The 21,239-nt window shown below is 44.7% G+C and overlaps 1 protein-coding gene and 3 non-coding genes across 8 annotated transcripts; all 4 read left to right on the top strand.

The window, feature by feature from the left end:
- Window positions 1-1,538: 1,538 nt before the first annotated feature.
- On the top strand, window positions 1,539-20,813 carry LOC133386546 (uncharacterized). Of its 5 annotated transcripts, none has more exons than XM_061630214.1 (5): window positions 1,539-1,663; window positions 13,551-13,851; window positions 15,391-15,606; window positions 16,548-16,688; window positions 18,208-20,813. In XM_061630214.1, exon 5 carries the CDS (start codon window positions 18,948-18,950, stop codon window positions 20,154-20,156), a length of 1,209 nt encoding a protein of 402 aa, XP_061486198.1. In that variant the 5' UTR covers window positions 1,539-1,663; window positions 13,551-13,851; window positions 15,391-15,606; window positions 16,548-16,688; window positions 18,208-18,947; the 3' UTR covers window positions 20,157-20,813. The 5 variants fall into 5 exon arrangements, with proteins under 5 accessions (XP_061486198.1, XP_061486199.1, XP_061486202.1 ...); XM_061630215.1 differs by lacking the exon at window positions 1,539-1,663 and adding an exon at window positions 1,694-1,775; XM_061630218.1 differs by lacking the exon at window positions 1,539-1,663 and adding an exon at window positions 1,746-1,834.
- Window positions 14,054-14,188, top strand: LOC133388229 (small nucleolar RNA SNORA5). Its single transcript, XR_009763707.1, has one exon. It is a non-coding gene; the product is annotated as a small nucleolar RNA SNORA5 (small nucleolar RNA).
- On the top strand, window positions 16,063-16,197 carry LOC133388228 (small nucleolar RNA SNORA5). Its single transcript, XR_009763706.1, has one exon. It is a non-coding gene; the product is annotated as a small nucleolar RNA SNORA5 (small nucleolar RNA).
- On the top strand, window positions 17,425-17,545 carry LOC133388233 (small nucleolar RNA SNORA5). The gene has a single exon (XR_009763710.1). It is a non-coding gene; the product is annotated as a small nucleolar RNA SNORA5 (small nucleolar RNA).
- Window positions 20,814-21,239: the final 426 nt, after the last annotated feature.

Raw genomic sequence — 21,239 nt, 5'->3', positions numbered from 1 at the left:
AAGATAATGCTGGGGAAAACAGAAGGGAGTAGAAAAAGAGGAAGGCCAAACGAGATGGACTGATTCCACAAAGGAAGCCACAGACCTGAACTTACAAGATCTGAACAGGGTGGTCTATGATTGGAGGTTGCTGATTCATAGGGTTGCCATAAGTTGCAGTTGACTTGGAGGCACATAAAGTCTGGATGCAGCCAGGAAGTGTAAGTTAGACAAGGTACACTTTTCTTAAATAGAGTTGAATTTGACAAGTTAGTGAAACCTGCTGAACGGCACTCCTGCACCAGTCTCCAGCTGACCATTGGCCATATGGGCTGCAGGTGACAGGAGTTACACTCCAAAATATAAGATATATATTTAACTTCTATTCCTGGGAGGGCAGCTGGTTGCTTTAAACAGTACATCATACTGCCACATAACTGGCTGGGAGCTGGCTCCATCTTTCTACTGGACAATGTTCAGGTTTCTAACTCAGCTGTCTGAATTTGCTACCGTCAATAAACTCAGCCCGGGCCCTTTGAAGAACATTGTCAAAAAAGCCTCCTCTTGGTGCCAAATGGTGAGCATGAGCCAGTGGGGTCTCCGGGGGTGTTGGTGTCTGTTGTAGACCAGAGAGAGAAATGTTGGCGGTCAAGAAAGACTCTTCTTCCCTCATGATAGTAGAAGAACAGGGGTTTCTCAGTGAAGTTAAGAACGTGAGAGGAGCCTGCTTGCTTCCTGGATCAGGTCAGTGGCCCACCTCATCCAACAACCTGTTCTCACAGTGGCCAAGCGGATGGGAAGCCCACAACTGGTTTTCAGAAGCATGTGGCCTCTCATGCAGAGCCTGAGCGTACCACAACTGTTTTTCAGAAGCATGTGGCCTCTCACTGCAGAGCCTGAGCGTAGCCTGCATGACTAATAGCCACCTCCTCCACGTATCGAGTCTCATCCTCTTTTAAATGCTGATGAAAGTTAAAGAGGAAAGCACAAAAGCAGGACTACACATGAACGTCAAGAAGACTAAAGTAATGATAACAGAAGATTTATGTAACTTTAAAGTTGACAATGAGGACACTTCTTGTCAAGGACTATTAAAACCTCGGCACAGTCACTGACCAAACTGGAGACAATAGTCAAGAAATCAGAAGCAGGGTAGGACTTGACCATTGTCCCCATTTTGGTGGATGACTGTGCCAAGGTATTGATATGACAGGGAAAGCAAGGCAGCCAAGGAAGACTGGGAAAGGGGGTGTGGCGTGACTATCATGAACGGACCCTGCACTTCTGGATCTGCTACTACGCTACTGGTGGCGAGATGTGAACGCCACACATTTCTGAGGTAACCAAAGCCTGGCAAACAGGGCAGAGCAGCAGGGAAGCAAGGAGAGGGCTACTTCGGCCTCATTACGCGTTCTTCCCATTACGCGACGCCGCTTATTCAAGCTGGGATGCCAGCCCTGCGGCAGAACCAGGAACAGTATAGGAATGCCTTCAACAAAGATGGCGGCGCCGACGGCGTTTCCGGTCCTCCGTCTTCTTCCGTCAACCAATGGCCGTTGGCAGAAGGCGAGCCTGCCTTCCGGTCGCGGAAAAAAGTGATGTGTTAGTCTCCGCGACGGCCCTTAGCCGGGCCTCTTGTGTCAGCGCACGTGTGGGTGGCCATTCGTGGGCAGGGAGCGGAAGGGTGAGGGCAACCAGGAGAAATCTCAGGGGCCAGAAAGGGCGAGTAGGGGACGGGGGAGGGTCCAGTCCCGTGTCTCAGTGTTTGGAAAAGGGCTGGTTTGTGACTGCGGAGGGTGAGGGTTTATTTACTTATTACTTTTAAGGAATGCGTTTTAAGGGCTGGCGTAACACGGTAAGCAAGGTAGGCATGGCAGGAGGGCGCAACGCTTGAGGGGCGCCGGAGGCGGGGCGCTTGTTCGTCTGCCAGCTCTGCAAGCATGCGGCGCCCCTGGCGCTTGGAGAGGAGAGGAGGCTTCGCTTTGCTGCTGCTGCCGCCGACTCCACGCCTGCTTCACTTCGGGGGGGGGGAGAAAATGACGCCCGTTGGGATTTTGCACTTCGAAGCCGAGGGAAAGTATCCCCAGCGTGCAAAGAAGCGAGAGTTTGAGGCGCGCGCCCGCTCAGTTGAAGTTGCGCCTGCAGGGGCGCCGGGGAGGGAAAAGAATGCTCAAGAGGGAGGGGGAGGTGTGTGTTGCTTAATCTGTGCCCCGCGAGGCATTCAAGGCCAGGCATGCAAGATACCCTGGCTATCCACTTGCTAAGGAAGGCGCCTCTGAGCATGTGCAGTGGGCCCTCTACCTTGAATAGCTGTAACCTGTGACCCCACAGACGTAAGATTAAGGAGCAAGAGTTTCTGGAAGGGGTCGGTGTCTGTCTGGCTGAGGACATGGGAAATGGCAGCCTGTCCGAAAGTGTTGTTCCTGGCAGACTTGCTCAGCGGTGTTTTTTTTTTTTTTTTTTTTTTCAATAATTTTTATTCAGATTTTCATAAAACATACAAGACAAAATCATAAAACATTCAAAGACAAAAAACAAAATCAAAAATAGTTAAACAAAAAGAAAAAAAGAAAAAAAAACAAAAATAAAAAATAAAGAGTAAAATATTGACTTCCCATTTGTCAAAGATCAAATCAGTTATAAGTCTATAATATATAACAATCCTGTCTCTTAAGTCATATTATAAAATCACTTTCCTCCAGTAGTTATCTTACTTAATCATCAAATCTCATAAACATTACTTTATTCTTTCCACAAAAAGTCAAAGAGAGGTTTCAATTCTTTAAGAAATATATCTATCAATTTTTTTTTCCAGATAAGCATATCGATTAATCCATCTCATTACTAATTATGATAATCTTATTGTCATAACCATAGTCAAAATAAACATTTCAATTAATCCATCACATCAGAATCTGTTAAGTTCAGTAATTTCAGTAGCCATTGTTCTATTATCCCTATTAGTTCCATTTTCCATCTTCCATCTTCAGTAGTCTTGTTAAGTCCAGTAATTTCAGTATCCAATCTTCCATTATCAGTATTCCATAATAATCTTGCTGTCAAAGCCATAGTCATATAGTAAGAGTCTGATGGGAATTACCTCTATCCCAAATATTTTCTTGCCATCCATTCTGAATAGGTTGCTGAAATACTGCTGTAAAATCATATCTCTGTTCTTTTTTTCAAAATACACTGGGTCATCTCTTGAAAGTTTTTCCATTGTCACATGGCTGCAGTTAATTCCATAGATTTTCTCTATATTGGGCTCCATCACATCATTCCAGTCCAGAAGATTATCCATGCCATTGATAACTTTATCTCTAGAATCTTCATTAATTTCTTCAGAGATAACATTGAGTTCCAAACAATAGATTTTATTTCTAAAGTCCATAGACTCCAAGTCTTGTTCCTGTTCCACGTTTGTTCCAATCTCCGGGATCTCCTCTCTCACAGGGACCCCTGTTCCAGTCTCCAGGGTCTCCTCTCTCACAGGGACCCCTGTTCCAGTCTCCAGGGTCTCCTCTCTCACAAGAACCCCTATGTCTTTAATCTCCTGTGTCTCCAAACAATAAATTTTGTTTCTAAAGTCCATAGACTCCAAATCTTTTTCCTGTTCCACGTTTGTTCCAATCTCCGGGGTCTCCTCTCTCACAGGGACCCCTTCCAGGGTCACCTCTCTCACAGGGACCCCTATATCTTTAATCTCCTGCTTCATTTTACTCAATTCAATTTTCAGCTCCTTACAACCCTGTCGCAGGTTTTGTTTCGTTATCTCAATCTCATCCATTATTTTCTGAAACATAGTTATTTCCAGCTTCTCAGCCACTTTCTTAATTGCCATTTTAAAAGAAAAATATAGGAAAACCACTTCTTATTTCAGCAACAATTGGGTTAATACTCCAAACTTGGTGACATCACAGTATAAACAGAGCAGACAGCCTTATCTCTCCATGCTTAAGTAAACAAAATGCAGTTCCCAGGATCGAAACAATTAATGGCGGTCGTCAGAAAACAGATTCGTCAAAATAAAATAGACCAAAAAGAGAGTAGTCTCAGGCAATATAATATTCTTCAAAATAAAAATCTGGAATAGAAATCCCTCTTCAGTGTATATCTTTAGAATGCAAATCCAGGACAGCTTTTTGCAACAAAAACAGAGATAAGCTATTAATTAGTGAGTAGCAGAGAGAAGTTATGGCTCCCCAGTGAGATGTCAAAAACCGATCAATCTGGCAAATCTCTTTAAACAGCAACAATTTAAGTCAAGTAAAAGAAAAATATAGAAAGAAGGGTGCTTGCCTGTTAGTGCGTTCTCTCTTAGAAGATAAGATGAACGTTCGCTTTTCCAGATAGAGCTTGTTGTTAAAAATCCGTCCCACCTTCGTCGGCTGGACCTCGTCCCATAAATTAATGAGATCTGGTCGTCCCAACAAAAATAGGCTTTGAGGTTAATCTCTTCGTTTCTCCCTACCCGGGAGAAGTTTAATCAGTCAAAAAAAAGAAAAAATCTGACTGATATATCTGAATAAGCTTCTTTTGAGGCAGGAGCCCGTCTCAAAAGCAGGCACAGGCTAAGTCACCCTTCCCGGAAGTCCGCTCAGCGGTGTTGTGAAGGGCTATGTTCAGAGGCACCCTGTTAACTTCATTGGTCTTCCTCGCGCAAAGGATCCTGTTGAGTGGCCTGTCGCAAGTGGTGTGATACTTTTGGAAGTGGGGTGCACAGGAGGGACTCTAGAGCCAATGACCAGGGGTGGTGGGAGTTCTAGTTCAGCAACACTTGGAGGGCCAAAGGTTCCCCACACAATGTAGAGGAAGGAAAGAAGACGGAGAGCTCTCCCAAAAGCTTTGTGGAATGCAGGCAGGTTGCACAGAAGAGTTTTGAGCATCAGGGCTATAACCGCCCTGCAAGTCTAAATGGTATTCAGACATTGTTTTAGAAACCCGTATTTGGAAATACAGTATAACACTATGAGTGTGTAGTGCACTGGGCAGAATAGCATAAGCCTGAAAGATCTTTTCCTCTGCTGAGTGAGGCTTATAAGAATATCTTTGCACTTTAAACTGGGATGCGTGGGTGGAAAAGGATGGCTGTTGGTTTTGGGAGACGGAGCAGGTGTTGCTTTTGCTGTGTGGAGAAGGCACCCTTGGAAGGATGAATCTGGCAGTCTCTTTTGAATGTAGTCACATTTTATTTTATATATATATATTTAAAAATGTAAACCCTGCCCCATGGCTTCTGCATGGCTTGAAATATTACTACAATCATGAGTTGACAAAACAGTGGCAAATCACTAAAATCCAACCATCTGTTCACATATAACACAGACCAAGTTACTCAGATCACTCAAAAAGTCAGACAAAAAAGGGAAAGGGTTGTATCTAGCTAAGTTCTACTTGGAGTAGAGCCCTTAAAATGGATAGACCTATATTAGTTGTGCCCATTAATTTCAATGAGTATATTTTTTGTAGGACTAATGTAGTGTAGTGGTTAAGGTGCTGGACTACGACCTGGGAGACCAGGGTTCGAATCCCCACACAGCCATGAAGCTCACTGGGTGACCTTGGGCCAGTCACTGCCACTCAGCCTCAGAGGAAGGCAATGGGAAACTCCTCTGAATACCGCTTACCATGAAAACCCTGTTCATAGGGTCGCCATAAGTCACGATCGACTTGAAGGCAGTCCATTTATTTATTTATTTTATTTAGTTTAATTTATATACCGCCCTAAGCCCAGGGGCTCTCTGGGCGGTGTACATAACAATAAAACTCCAAGAAATATATAAATACAATAATACAGTAAAATCAAACCAAACAGACGTAAACAAAAATAGTCAGAGCAGCAGCAAAATACATCAATAAATATTAATAGTACACATTAAAATGCCTGGGAATATAAAAAGGTTTTCACCTGGCGCTGAAAAGATAGCAGCATCGGCGCCAGGCGCACCTCATCGGGGAGACCATTCCACAATTCGGGAGCCACAACCGAAAAGGCCCTATTTCTAGTCACCACCCTCCGAGCTTCTCAATGGGATGGTACTCGGAGGAGGGCCTTAGATGTTGAGCGCAGTGTACGGGTAGTTTCATATTGGGAGAGGCGCTCCACCAGGTATTGCGGTCCCATGCTGTGTAAGGCTTTATAGGTCAAAACCAGCACTTTGAATTTAGCCCGGAAACAAATAGGAAGCCAGTGCAGATGGGCCAGAACAGGTATTATATGAGCAGACCTTCTGGTCCGCGTCAACAATCTGGCCGCTGCATTCTGGACTAACTGTAGTTTCTGAACTGTCTTCAAGGGCAGCCCAACGTAGAGCGCATTGCAGTAGTCCAATCTAGAAGTTACCAGAGCATGAACGACTGAGGCAAGGTCGTCACTGTCCAGATAGGGACGTAGCTGGGCTACCAATCGAAGATGGTAGAAAGCGTTCCGTGCCACTGAGGCTACCTGAGCCCCAAGAGACAGGGAAGGGTCGAAAAGAACTCCCAAGCTACGAACCTGTTCTTTCAAGGGGAGTGTAACCCCATCCAGAACAGGGTGAACATCCACCATCTGGGCAGAGAAGGCACTTACTAACAGCATCTCGGTCTTGTCTGGATTAAGCTTCAGTCTGTTAGCTCCCATCCAATCCATTATCGCGGCCAGGCAACGGTTTAGTACGTTAACAGCCTCACCTGAAGAAGATGAAAAGGAGAAATAAAGTTGCGTGTCATCAGCGTACTGGTGACAACGCACTCCAAAACTCCTGATGACCGCACCCAGCGGCTTCATATAGATGTTGAAAAGCATGGGGGACAGTACCAAACCCTGTGGGGCTCCACAATGGAGAGTCCAGGGTGTCGAGCAGTGTTCCCCAAGCACTATCTTCTGTTGACGACCCACCAAGTAGGAGCGGAGCCAGTGCCAAGCATTACTCCCAACTCCGTGAGCCTCCCCAGAAGGATACCATGGTCGATGGTATCAAAAGCAGCTGAGAGATCAAGGAGAATCAACAGGGTCCCTCTCCCTTCAAAGGTCATCATACAGGGCGACCAAGGCTGTTTCGGTACCAAACCCAGGTCTGGAAACAGATTGAAACGGATCGAGATAATCAGCGTCATCCAAGAGCCCCTGGAGCTGGCCGGCCACCACCCGTTCCAGAACCTTGCCCAGGAACGGAACATTCGCCACAGGTCTATAGTTGTTCAAATTAGCTGGGTCCAAGGAGGGTTTCTTCAGGAGCGGTCTCACTACCGCCGCTTTTAGGCAGTCAGGGACCACTCCCTCTCGTAAAGAGGCATTGATTACCTCCTTGGCCCAGCCGGCGGTTCCGGTCCTGCCAGCTTTCACCAGCCAAGAGGGGCAAGGATCCAGCTCAGACGTGGTCGCCCGCACCAGTCCAAGGATCTTGTCAACATCCTCAAGCTGCACCAACTCATCCAATAAATGACAAGACCGTGGTCTGGATGCTTCATTGGATCCAACTGCTATAATATTGGAGTCTAAGTCCCGACAAATGCAAGTGATCTTATCTTGGAAGTGCCCAGCGAACTCATCACAGCGGGCTACAGATGAATCTATAGTGTCCCGAGGGCCAAGATGTAAAAGCCCTCGTACAGTTTTAAAAAGTTCCGCTGGGCGGGAGAGTGATGCCTTAATACTGGCAGCAAAATATCTCTTTTTTGCTGCCCTCACCGCTGCTATATATCGCTTAGAGCAGGCACTTACCAAGGCATAATTGCATTCATCGGAAGTCCGCCTCCATCTGCACTCAAGCCTCCTCCTCTCTTGCTTCATCGCTCTCAGCTCCGAGGTATACCATGGGGCTGTGTGAGCTCTACATAGGAGGGGGCGCATGGGAGCGATCGTGTCAACCGCCCGGGTCATCTCCGTATTCCACAGTTCAGCCAGGGCTTCGACAGGAGCGCCAGTCTTCTCAGTCGGAAAATCCCCCAAAGCTTTTTGGAAACCCTCAGGATCCATTAATCTCCGAGGGCGGACCAATTTAATAGGTCCCCCACCCTTGCAGAGGGAAAGGGTCCCCGTAAGCCTAAACCTCAGCAAGTGGTTATCTGTCCATGACAATGGGGTAGATGAAAACCCCCCAACCTCCAGATCACCATCTCCCTGTCCAGTGGCAAAAATCAGATCAAGAGTATGTCCCGACACATGCGTTGGGCCAGTAACAAACTGAGACAGACCCATGGTTGTCATGGACACAATAAAGTCCTGAGCCGCCCCAGATAAAGCAGTCTCGGCATGGACGTTGAAGTCCCCCAGTACCAGCAGTCTAGGGGACTGCAACAATACCTCCGAGACTACCTCTGTCAGCTCAGTTAGGGAATTTGTTGGGCAGCAGGGCGGGCGGTACACCAACAGAATTCCCAGCCTGTCTCTCTGGCCCAGCACAAGGTGGAGACACTCCAGACCAGTCGTCACCTGTACAGGGTGCTCGGTGAGTGAGAAAGAACTCCTATAGACCACGGCAACCCCACCTCCCCGACCTTCGGCTCTACCATGATGCTGAACTGTATACCCAGGTGGGCAAAGCTGGGAAAGAGCAACTCCTCCCATATCACCCGCCCAGGTCTCGGTTATGCACGCCAGGTCAGCCACCTCCTCCACAGTTAAATCATGAACAAGGTGTAGCGCACTGCGTGTGTAGGTGAGACGTGGTATGGATCCAAGAGCCGTTTAGAACAGGAATAAGACAGGCCAGGCAAGTTTCATGTAAGAGTCTTTACTAGGCAAAGACATTAGAGACATCTTCCTCCATTGACAATTCTTCCCCCACACTCGAGTTCCTGCCGGTTCCCAGCTTATCACACCCTCAGCTAGCCACACTGACCTTGATTGTCTGGAACTCTGTTCTCACAGTTTAACCCTTCTGCTTCAGGTTTCTCTCTCTCTGCTAAAAACCTTATCTGTAAGTCTCACAACCTGCGTCACTGACCAACAGCCCCCACCTGAGACTTGCAGACTTCAAAACATCATGTTACAATTATTACATTTCTACAACATTAACTTTTCATTACAAATACATTTCAGTACATGGATTCTTACAGTTTCTATTTACAATTTCAGTTCAGTTCAGTTCAGTTTCTCTTTATTCTTTATTTACACAAGTTTCACAGATTCATGTTTGCTTTTATTTGATGATACATTTACATTTCATTCTTCAACACAATACTTCCACATTAGATCCATTGTTTATTTATCTATAGGCCCCTCTTTTTCCCATTCCTCTGGAATTTCATCTGTTTCATTATTCTGTTGTGTAACATTAAATGCAAATCTCTGAGGAGGTTGACCTTTCGTTTTTCTCTCTGATCTCCTGACATTATCTATTTCCATTTCTTCCTCACTTTCAACTTTAGTTGGACCAGCACTCGTACTTGGCGTTTCTGTATCATGTGTTGTTATGTCTTCACCTCTCAGCCTTTTAACAATACGTTTGCCACCATATATTAAATCTGTCAAAGCAGCTTTTAATGGAATTTGCTGCCCGAAAGGAACATCTGCGGCTTCCTGTTTGTTTTCACTCTCTAAGATCACTGTTTGGCTGTGTCTCCAAGGTTTATCTATCACCTTTATGTTTCTGCTTAACACTACTTGTTGTTTCTCAGGTAACCAAACTCTGTAATATGAATTCTGAAATCCCAAAATGCGTCCTGCTTGTGCTCTTGAGTGTTTTGCAACATGTACCCAGCATTTTGCCCCAAAACGTTCTATGTGTGTCACCCTGGGTTTTCTTCCAGTCAGTTTCTCATAGGGAGACATGCCTATTGTTCTGTGCATTAGGCGGTTCTGAATATAAACAGTGTACAGTATACATTCACTCCAATAAGTGTTATTCAAATCAGCATCTGCTAGCATTGCTCTCAATGAATCCTGCAATGACCGGTTCCTCCTCTCTGCCGTGCCATTGGAGGATGGGCTGAAGGGAGCGGTGAGACTATGAATTATTCCCTTCTTTTCCAAATATGTTTGAAATGAATTACTGGTAAATTCGCCTCCTCTATCTGATCTGATATTTTTGATAACAGCCCCATGTTGTGTCTCTGTTTTCTGTATGAATGTCTTTAATTTCTCTTCTGTGTCACTTTTCTTTTTCAATAAGAACACATGTGTAAATCTGGAAAAATCATCCACAATCACTAAATAAAACCTTGCTCCACCTTTTGAGCACTGAAAAGGACCAGCTAAATCCACATGTATAACCTGATAGGGTTCTGAAGTCGTGCTTTCACAGCTCTTATTTACTGGATTCACAGTCATTTTTGTTTTATAACATACCTCACACTCATCCACATGCTCACAGCGTGTTAACTTCAAATCTTGACTATTTTTGGGGGTGTTTTGTATCTTTTGGAAATGTCCGTGTGCTAATTTTCTGTGCCATTCATGGACACAATTCTCATATTTCTCTTTATTTACTGCTATCCAAGCACACATGTCTTTATCAATCTTGCATTCAACTATAAACATTTTGTTCTGTAATTTCCCTTGCATGCATATTTCACCATCTTTTCTCACAAAACATCTATCCCCTTCAAATGTAACTTTACAACCTATTTGAGCCAATTTTCTCACTGATAGAATGTTATATTTTAAACCAGAAATCGATAATACATCTGTTAAAATTCCCAAATTACCCATCTTCAGCGTTCCTCTTGCTGTCGCGTCCTGAGTTGATCCGTCAGCCAGATAAAGCTTCTCCTGTGTCGGCTTTGAAGTGTAAAATAAACTAGAGTCTGTGATTAGGCAATTAGACGCTCCACTGTCAAGAAGCCACTTAGTGTTAATCAGTTTATTGCTCCCCTTAGAAACAAAGTTCACACTTGCCCTCTGACTTTCAAAGTCTCTGTAATTCCTCTTCTTTAAACAATGTCTCTGTATATGCCCACGAGACCCGCAAAAATAACATGTTTTAGTCTCTTCCCTGCTTCTTTGATTCCGTTGTACAGACATAGTCCCAGCCTCTTTTAAGTCCATTTTCTTGTTTTCTTGTCTCCTACACCACTCTTGTTGAAGTTTCTGTTCCACAAAGTCCAAAGATAGAGTCCCGTCAGGTTGACTTTCAAGACCAGCAACCAGCACGTCCCATTTTTGATCCAATGAAGATAACAGGAGATAAACCATCTGCAAGTCATTATGATGAACGCCTCGATCTTGCAGCTCTGCATTTAATCTACGAAATTCAGCCAAATGCTCTTCCATAGTCACATCATCAGTAAAACGCATCTGATAAAGCTTCCGTACCAAACACAGCCTGCTTCCCGCAGTTTGTTGCACGTGTGCAGCTCTTAACTTTTCCCACATCTGATTAGCAGTCAGCTCATTACTCACCAGCAACAGTTGTGAATCTGATAGCCCCAGAGTAATAAAAGCCTTCGCTTTCTCGTCTTTCTTCAGCCACGCTGCTGAAGGAGCTGCCGGAGGGGGGTTTTCCACGACATCATTTAAATGCTCTTTAATCAGAACAGCTCTCATTCTCCACTTCCAGCTGGAGTAATTTACAGCATTCAGTCTCTCCATCGGCATCCCGGAAGATAGATTTATAGCCATGTTGCTCACTCTTACTTGCCTCTCACTTGCGTTTTGTTTCTCTCTGCAACAACGCCACTTCACCAGCTCTCGAACCCGCTACAACGCCTCATAATCTGGGCCCATAACCCCTGTAGTGCACTGCGTGTGTAGGTGAGACGTGGTATGGATCCAAGAGCCATTTAGAACAGGAATAAGACAGGCCAGGCAAGTTTCATGTAAGAGTCTTTACTAGGCAAAGACATTAGAGACATCTTCCTCCATTGACAATTCTTCCCCCACACTCGAGTTCCTGCCAGTTCCCAGCTTATCACACCCTCAGCTAGCCACACTGACCTTGATTGTCTGGAACTCCCTTCTGCTTCAGGTTTCTCTCTCTCTGCTAAAAACCTTATCTGTAAGTCTCACAACCTGCGTCACTGACCAACACAAGGGAGATCTTATGCTGTACCGACCTGGCGTTTAACAACAGCATATGGAGAACCAAAGGCTGACTGATAGGACAACCAGCAGTCCTGGGGATGTGAGGAGAACCGGAACGGGTCACAGACACTACTTGTCTGGGATGGGTTCCCCTTACCTGGCATGTTCTCCTCACAACACCATACCTCCCATTACCCGTCACCACGCTAATTGGGCCCCCCGAAGGTCTCCCCGGTTGATGTATAATACAGTCTCCCAGGCACATATTAAAAAAGATAAAAACACCAATACACACACACCTGCTCACATTCACCCCAAATAATAAAAATTTACACCAAAACACACAAAATTCACACACATACACACACTTAATCAATAATACAATGCAATTAACATACACACATACACTCAAACAATATTAAAATAACTACAACACATTCCAACTAAAAACTCATACACTAACAGCTCAATCATTCACAAAACATAATACTCATTCAAACATATTCATTACATCCAGGTGGCAGCAATGAGTTAAAATGTTGCAATCTCAAAGCCGCAACTATGTTAACAACACTGGCCGTTCTTAAAGAGGCTGTAGTAGCAGCAACACAATGATGACACGACGGCGATGGGACAGAAAGAACAAAACCGCAACAATATCCCAAAACAGCAAAAGTCGACGTTCGTGTCCCAAAACAAACATTTCCATTTCCATTGGTGGATGCAAATTGAAGTCATCAGCTGGCATTGAAAACTTAACAACATCGGTGCCAACTGGATCTTTAGGGGCAGGGCCAGCGTAAAGAGGGGCACCAAAGGCGCCCCTAAGCCTGGAAATTTTTTAAAAAACATCTGGAAAAATTAATAATAATTCACTAACATTTGAATTGAAAAATGAACCAAAAAAAATTATAAAAGGTAAGGGCGCCAATTTATAATTTGCAGGGGGGCGCCGAATACACTAGCCCTGGCCCTGGGGGCAAAGGTTGAGGAGGGGAACTAGTTTGGTGGGGAGGGTGAAGGATTGGGAATCCATAAATCTTGTTCCATTTTATACTCCAATGATCAAACGTGGAGCTGGCGCCACGTGGGCGTCACAGATGACGCTTCAAGGCTTCCACCACCGGTGGCCTTAGCTTAGTAGCTTCAGATGTGAATGCCGGAATGATGCAAAATAGTTTAGTAAAATAGTCAAGAGTTTATTCACTTTAAAAAGCTGCGTTGTTGTGCTTTGAGGTTTGTTTGAAGCCTCCCGACCCTCATTTGCAGCCATCTGAAATGGAAACCGCACTTAATGGACAAAACCCACCAAGTTTCCCCCTTAGGGTAGAGGACAGGAGATGTTTGATGATGTCCAGAGAGTTCCTTTTTTCCTGGATTACATGGAAGTTACCTCATTCTATTCTCCAAATCTAATGTACAAATTCAGTAAGAATGCTTAAGTCGTTTGTGCAACTCTACCCCTACAGTCTGATTGCTCCTACCACAGAATTGGGGAAAGGTGTGTGTATATATTTCTTTAGTGTAATTTTTTTTTTAACCTCATGGTTAGTAATCTCAAGAGTACTGTGACAGTCCTCTGTATCCTTGTTGAAGAACTTTCCTGTGTTCCTTTTCTGTCCAGCTTTCTCAGGTTTGGAATGTCTCCCTTTGGTGAACCTTCTGAAAAGCCTTCATTTGGTGGGGCTGGAGCAGAGAGATTGGTAGTGTGATTGAAGTGCTTGACTTCTAGGAGTCTTCCCTTCCCTGGCTGAGTACGCAGTTGCCAGTACCCTGAAGGGAGACAAGAACGAGCTCCAGAGTCACCCGGTGAAGCAGCTGAAGCTGTATTTAACACTGACAGATAAAAAAAAGTGTGTTGTGACGCTTAATGCCTGAAGGAGAGGCTCTCTGCACTGATGGATCAACTGGAAGAGAAGGGTGAGGTGAGAACTGAGCTATTCCAACACAAAGTAGATTTAAAGGAGGGTCAAACTGGTCTATAAAGGAGATCCCTGGAGCAGAACATGCTCAGTTTAGGATTGGCTTCCTGGTTTTCTTCTGCTCATTGAGTTAACCAGAACTTTCTATGTACATAAAAACGCCTCTTGGGGTGTTGGTGAGTCTGTTTCTACCCGCAAAAGCCTCTGCAGCTGTGTCAAATTCATTGTCCACCTTTCCTGTGGTGGGGATTGGTCCAAACAGCTGCCACAGCAATGATCTGTCGTTCATGGGCCTCAGAACTCTCTGTGAGCTCTGGGGATAGTTTTTCTGCAGACACTGGCACCAGACTCTCCTGCCCCTCCAAATTTTGAATGTGTTTAGTTATTAAACAAGATTTATATACTGCTTGATTTTAATAAAACCTCAAAGCTATTTACAAAAAATACAATTAAACATTTAAATTATCAATAAAAGGTAACTAACAGGTATTTAAAAACATTCAAAAACTCCATGCATGCACCCCATAGCAAAGCAGCTGGCATCAAAGCGAGGTCTCCAAAAGTGACGCGGTGTTACTGGAGGCATTGGACAAAGTCCAGCTCTTGTTAGTTTAGTCACATAAATGATTCTGGGGCCAGTTGATTTGGAGCAGGTTCATATTTTGGGGATTCTCCTGGATCCATCTCTGTCGCCAGAGGCCCAGGTGATCTTATTGGCTAAGAGTGCCTTTGACCGGCTTCAGTTGGTAAGATAGATGTGTTAATTTTCAGCTGCTGTTGTCCATGTGCTGGTAACCTCCATGTTGGGCAATTGCAATGTGCTCTGTGTGGGGGTTCCCTGGAAGCTGGCCTGGAAACCAGCTAGGGTACAATTCAGCAGCTTGACTGCTCACTGGGGCTGAATATTGTCATTGTATTATGCTGCTGCTGAAATAATTACAGTGGCTGCCAATTACTAGAAAAATTCAAGAGCTGGTACTGGTATACAAAGCCCTGTATAGCTTGGGACCAGAATACCTAAAAGATTATGTAACCCTTTGTATACCCAACCAATCATTGTGCTCTACAGGAGAGGGCCTCCTGCAGATACCATCTCACCAGGTGGTCCCTTCTGTACAATTCCCTTTGGAATTCCCTCCTGTTAATAGAAAGATGCAGGCTCTGTGTCTGCTGAAGATTTTCCTCTTTCAACATGCCTTTCAGGTGGAGTTTTTGATCCTGTCTACAACTGCATTGGATTTGAAACGTTTTATAGATGAAATTGTTTTAATTGTTTATGTTTTTATTAATCGCTTTGAGGTGTTTTATAGGAAGCAATTCATAAATGGAAATAAATATGCAAATTCAATAAGGAAAACATGTCTTTACTTTAAATTGTTTGTGTAATTTGGCACATACAATCTGGTTTTTCCTACCCCAGAGTTGGGGAAGAGTATATTTCTTTGGCATAAATGTTTTTTTTAACTTCCTGATTAGTAACCTCAGCTGTCTGTCATCCTGTATCCCTTTCTAAGAACTTGCCTGTCTTCCTGCTCTGTCTAGCTTTCTCAGGTCTGGAATGCTGCCCTTTGCTGAACCCCCAGAAGAGCCGTCATTCTGTAGGGCTGGGCAGAGCAGGAGGTGGACTGGGGACTTGACTTCCAAGGGCCTTCCCTCCCCTGGCTGAGGACGCTGCTGCCGGTGCCGTAAAGGGGGACCAGAGCGAGCTCCTGAGTCACCTGGTGAAGCACCTGCAACTCTCTTTGACACAGAATGAGGGTAAGAAAAGTGTGTTGTGATGCTTATGCCTAAAGGGGAGGCCCCTCCTGCACTGAGTGGAAGAGAAGGGCCCTAGCTCAGTGGCAGAGCATCTGCTCTGCATGCAGAAGGTCCCAAGTTCAGTCCCAAAGGCATCTCGAAGTAGGGCTAGGAAAGATTTCCTGCCTGAAACCTTGGATAGCTGCTGCCAGTCAGTGTAGACTGCACTGAGCTAGATGGACCAATGGTCCGACTCGGTATAAGGCAGCTTCCTATGTTCTAGAAGGGCAAGGTGAGAAGTGATACTCTCCAACACAAACTGGATTTAAAGGAGGATCAGACTAGTCCACAAGGGGGATCCCTGGTGCAGAACATGCTCAGTTTCCTGATTTTTGAATGCTTGTAACCAGAGCTTTCTACCTACACAGCTTCTCCTCTTGGGGTGTTAGCGAGTCTGTCTCTCCCCACAAAAACCTCTGCAGCTGTGTCAAATTCATTGCCTGCCTTTCCCGTGGTGGGGATTGGTCCAAACAGCTGCCACAGCAATGGTCTGTAGTTCATGGGCCTCAGAACTCTTTGTGGGCTCTGAGGATAGTTTTATTGCAGACAGTGCTACTTGGCCTCTCTTGCCCCTTCAAGTCTGAGTGCATGCACTCCATCACAAAACAACTGACATAAAAGCGAGCCCTCCAAAGTAAAGCCTTGTTAGCAGATGAACTGGGCAAGGCCCAGAGTCCTCTTCATTGGAGCTCTACTTAGTTCTGTCACATAAATGACTCCAGGCTCAGTTGCCTGCCCACTCCTTGGTTCCGTGCCTCCTTTACCTTAGCAGCAGCACCCCTTCTAGCACGGGGACATCGGATCTCTAAAGTGAGACAATATCAGTGGCAGCCATGTTTGCAGTCTTCACAGCTCAAATCAGCATTCTTAAGGATCTACTCGTTTATTCCCCTCTCTCTAAGGGAAGCTGAATTCCCACCAGACCCTGATGCATCAGAAGGTGGCATAGGACTAAATTGGCACATGGGAACGGAGTGCACTGCTTCAAATCCTTTTGCCAGCCTTAAGTGACTCAACTGGTGTCTCTGAGGCCTTTAGCACAGGTGAGTGGGCAAGGAAATGGGTGGAACTTAAATGATAGCCTGCAAAATTGCAGTGCTGTCTGGTAAACCCCCAAGGTCTGGCACAGTTGAGTAGGAGAGAGTGTGTGTTATCTACTGACATTTCAGCAGCTCTGGGCTGCATTAGGCGGCAATCTGAATGCTAATTACCTTGGAGTGAGGCTAACTGATGCTGTTTTGACCCTTTCATGCAAGCGGAGACAACTAGTTTGGCATAACGTGCAAAGGCCAAATGATGAGTCCTATCTGAGGAAGTGTTTGCTTCTGACCACACGTCACCATCCCTTGCCTCTAGCACTGGCTCCCATAGGCATCTTGTTGGCCCCTGTGAGAACAGGATGCTGGACCTGATCCAGCAAGCTCTCCTTATGTTCTTAAATCGCTAGCATGACACAACTAGCTACTGTTAACAGAGGTATCTGTGCCAGAGACAATATTAACTTCATATTTTTATTCTGCCCTTCCAGTAAGGAGCAGACTAAAGGCATTTCCCCCTCATCTCCCTTTTATCCTCAGTAATCCTGTGAGGTGGGTTGGGATTAGACAGAGTCTCTGGATTGAGGCCGGAGGCTTTGTGCCAAGAGAGGATTTGACTCCAAATGCCTGATGTTGCTAGGTTGGAAGTCCTCCCTAAAAGAGCCACCCCAGCATTGCAGAGACAGCTTCATGCAGCATCGCTCAGCTATCCTCTTTTCACCTCTAACTGGGACTACCTTAAGGCAGCCTTGTCAAATTCAGCGCTTGCCTGCTCAATGGTTGGAACCGGCCCTGCAACTGCTATAACAAACGTGTAGGTCTGTGCCGTTGGGCCTAGGGATAAATACATGCTACAGATAAACAAAATGCCTAGATGAGTGAGTTAAAGAGATGGTCCTTTTATGCCCTTTCAACATCTGCAGGAGGAGTCATCCTCCCCCTCCTCCATCATAGCAATGGAAGGGTAGTGTTGGGTATCAGCAGCGGGCTTTTAATGAATCCCTCTTGTTTGCGAGCTGGCTCTACTGCTGGGGTGGGGAACCTTTACCAGCTTGAGGGCCGCATTCCCTTCTGATCAACTTTCCGGGGACCACGTGCCCGTGGCGGATGGAGCCAGAGGCAAAAGTGGGCAAAGCAAAAAATAAATAAATGTCAAGGTTACTTTAGTACAGCAGACTAATTTCTGCACAGACTCTCCCATCCTTCTCTTATCCTCCGTCCAGGGAAGCAAGAGGCATTGCTGGAGCTCAAGGACACATTCCAGCCAGGCCAAAAGCACTCCAGGAGGGTGCAAAGTGGGGCTGGGGGGGGGGTTATGGGGGGAGGGATACAGAGCCCAGGCCAGAGGGTCTTCACCTCTGTTGCTTATGCTGGCTGGTTCAGCAGTTTGACGCCTCACTGAGAACCTGTCCTTCAAGTATAGCCGATTTGAATTGGGGATTTCCCGGGGGAGTATTTTTGGGCAGGCTTTTCTCTTGAAACTGAGAAGGAATGTACAGAATAAGCATGTTTCTTTTTGTAATAGGTTCAGAAGACTTCACAGTTAAACTTGAATGTTCCACTATTTCAAAACTTCACGAAAGCAGAAAACCATGTGATAAGCAACAAACTGTCCCTTATGTATATCTACGCTGACAAAGAATTGGTTTTTGTGGTTGTAAAACCACCTCTGAGGAAGAACAAAGTCATAACACGTCTGCCAGCTTTGACTGGATTTCATTGGGTTTCTTCAGCCAGACTGGGGACTGTGACTTGTGTATCATGTCCTCAGCATCTTCTCATTGTATCAAGCTGATTTTTTTTATAAAAAAGTAAAGCTTAAATGTAAATGGACTGCCTTCAAGTTGATTCTGACTTATGCCGACCCTATGAATAGGGTTTTCATGGTAAGCGGTATTCAGAGGGGGTTTGCCATTGCCTTCCTCTGAGGCTGAGAGGCAGTGACTGGCCCAAGGTCACCCGGTGAGCTTCATGGCTGTGTGGGGATTCGAACCCTGGTCTCCCAGGTCGTAGTCCAACACCTTAACCACTACACACTGATGCTTTTAAAATCAAAATTGTGCCAGACTTCGTAAGTTTTACTCACAACCCAACAAAAAAAATATATTTTTTTAGTTGCCAAGGATGTTTGAATGACTTTAGGGTGTTTTGGGGGTGCTAAATTCAAAAATGACATTAGTTTTGCGGAATTGGCTCTAGTTTTTGAGATAATGGATACCCCTCAAATGACGATTGTACCCCAATACGACCTGTAGCTGCTGAAATATGCAGCAGAGTTTGGTCTGTGTTTTTACTGTTGAACATTGTTTTGCAAGCTTATCCATTGCATATAATATCATATTGATACTTTTTTTTTTTTGGAAGAGGAATATGAGTTCATCACGGGGAGGCTGCTTAAACAATCCTAATGCATTCTGCTACATTTGTGGCGAATACACTCTGCAAAAACAAAGAAAAAACATCACTGACTTTGTAAAACAACCATATCTTGCTTATTTTGGAGTGAAGCTTGGAGATCAAGATAAGTCTTGGGCTCCCCATAAGGTTTGCAAAACCTGTGTAGAGTGCCTACGACAGTGGAAAAATGGAGAAAGGAAACGTTTAAACTTTGGTGTGCCTATGGTGTGGAGAGAGCCGCAAAACCATCACAATGATTGTTATTTTTGTGTTGTGAATGTGAAAGGCTTCAATCGCTACAAGAAACATAAGTGGGAGTATCCCGATTTGGACTCAGCAAGGCGATCTGTGCCACACAGCGAAGACGTATCCATACCAGTGTTTACCTCACTGCCTGACCTTCCATTGTCAGATGTTGAAGAAATGCTGGACGTGGAGTGTAGCACAGGTGGTAGCCTTGGAAGTGGATATGAAGAAAACTTTTCAACACCTGAGCAGTTCTCCCAAAAAGAACTCAATGATCTGATACGAGACCTCAGTCTGTCAAAGCAAGCATCTGAACTTTTAGCATCCAGGCTAATGGAAAAGAACTGTCTACAGCCGGAAGCTAACATAATAGCTTATCAGACAAGAGAGGAGGGACTTCTTCCATACTTCAGCCAAGATGAAGAACTTCTATACTGCAATAACATTCCTGGACTTCTTCTCCAAATGGGACTACTGGAATATCAACCAGAAGATTGGTGGCTTTTTATAGACAGCTCCACCAGAAGCTTGAAATGTGTTTTATTGCACAATGGTAACCGCTGTGCATCTCTTCCAATTGCTCACTCAACAAAACTTAAAGAAGAATATGAAAATATCAAAATGGTCTTGCAGAAGCTCTGCTATCATGAGCACCAGTGGTCTATTTGTGTTGATCTAAAGATGGTGAACTTCTTGCTTGGGCAGCAAAGTGGATACACGAAGTACCCTTGTTTCATCTGCTTGTGGGATAGTAGGGCAAAGCGAGATCATTGGAAAAAAGTGACATGGCCTTCAAGGGAACACATGACTAGGTGCAGCGAACATCATTAACAAGCCATTGGTTGTCAGAGAAAAAATCATTCCCCCACCACTCCATATCAAGCTTGGACTGATGAAGCAATTTGTTAAGGCCTTGGACAAAGATGGTGATTGCTTCAAATACATTTGTAGATCGTTCCTTGGACTGACTATGGAAAAACTAAAAGCAGGAATCTTTGATGGTCCTAAAATTCGTAAACTCATCAATGATTTGAATTTCACTAAATGTATGAATGATGTTGAAGCTTCTGCCTGGTGCAGTTATGTCTCAGTTGTCAAGAACTTCTTGGGTAACCACAAAGCAGACAATTATGAAGGATTGGTGCAAAACATGCTTGCTAACTTTAAACATTTGGGTACTAATATGAGCATAAAGGTACACTATCTCCATAGCCACTTAGACAGATTTCCGGATAATCTTGATGATTTTAGTGAGGAACAAGGGGAGAGGTTCCATCAGGATATAAAGGTGATGGAGGAAAGGTATCAAGGCAGATGGGACAGACACATGATGGCAGACTACTGCTGGAGCCTCCAACGTGATTGTCCTGATGCCCCACATAAAAGAAAATCGTACACACAGCGTTTTTCTATCCATTAATTGTGATTATCTGAATCAGCTTACTTTGTTTTAATGTTATTGTACTGAATACAATGCCATTAGGTATTTCATGTGTTTTCTTTTGTCTGATTTGAGACAGTTTCCATGTCATTTGTGGGTAGGCTATGCCTGACCATTAAATTTTTTGAATTTGTTATGTTTTTCAATGGGGACATCCATTATCTCAAAAATTAGAGCCAATCTAGCAAAACCGATGGCATATTTGGAATCAGCGACACAAAGTTACCCTAAAATCGATCAAACATCATTGGCAATAAAAATTAGTGTTGACCTAATGAATTCATTAGAGTAGATCACAGGTATTGCCTTTGACTACATTTCCAGATTTCCTGAACACCTGAAAAAAAGTTTTGTATCAACCCACAGAACAGTTCTCTGTCAACTCAGGTTTTTGCCAATTCTCCCTTCTCCCTATAGCCTCATGAAAATCTGCTCTGGAGTGTTGACCCCCCCCCCCCGGAAGAGCATGGAGG

The sequence above is a fragment of the Rhineura floridana genome, chromosome 6 (assembly GCF_030035675.1).
Source record: "Rhineura floridana isolate rRhiFlo1 chromosome 6, rRhiFlo1.hap2, whole genome shotgun sequence".
Classification (NCBI taxonomy): Eukaryota; Metazoa; Chordata; class Lepidosauria; order Squamata; family Rhineuridae; genus Rhineura; species Rhineura floridana.
This window is presented reverse-complemented; position numbering and strand designations above follow the sequence as displayed.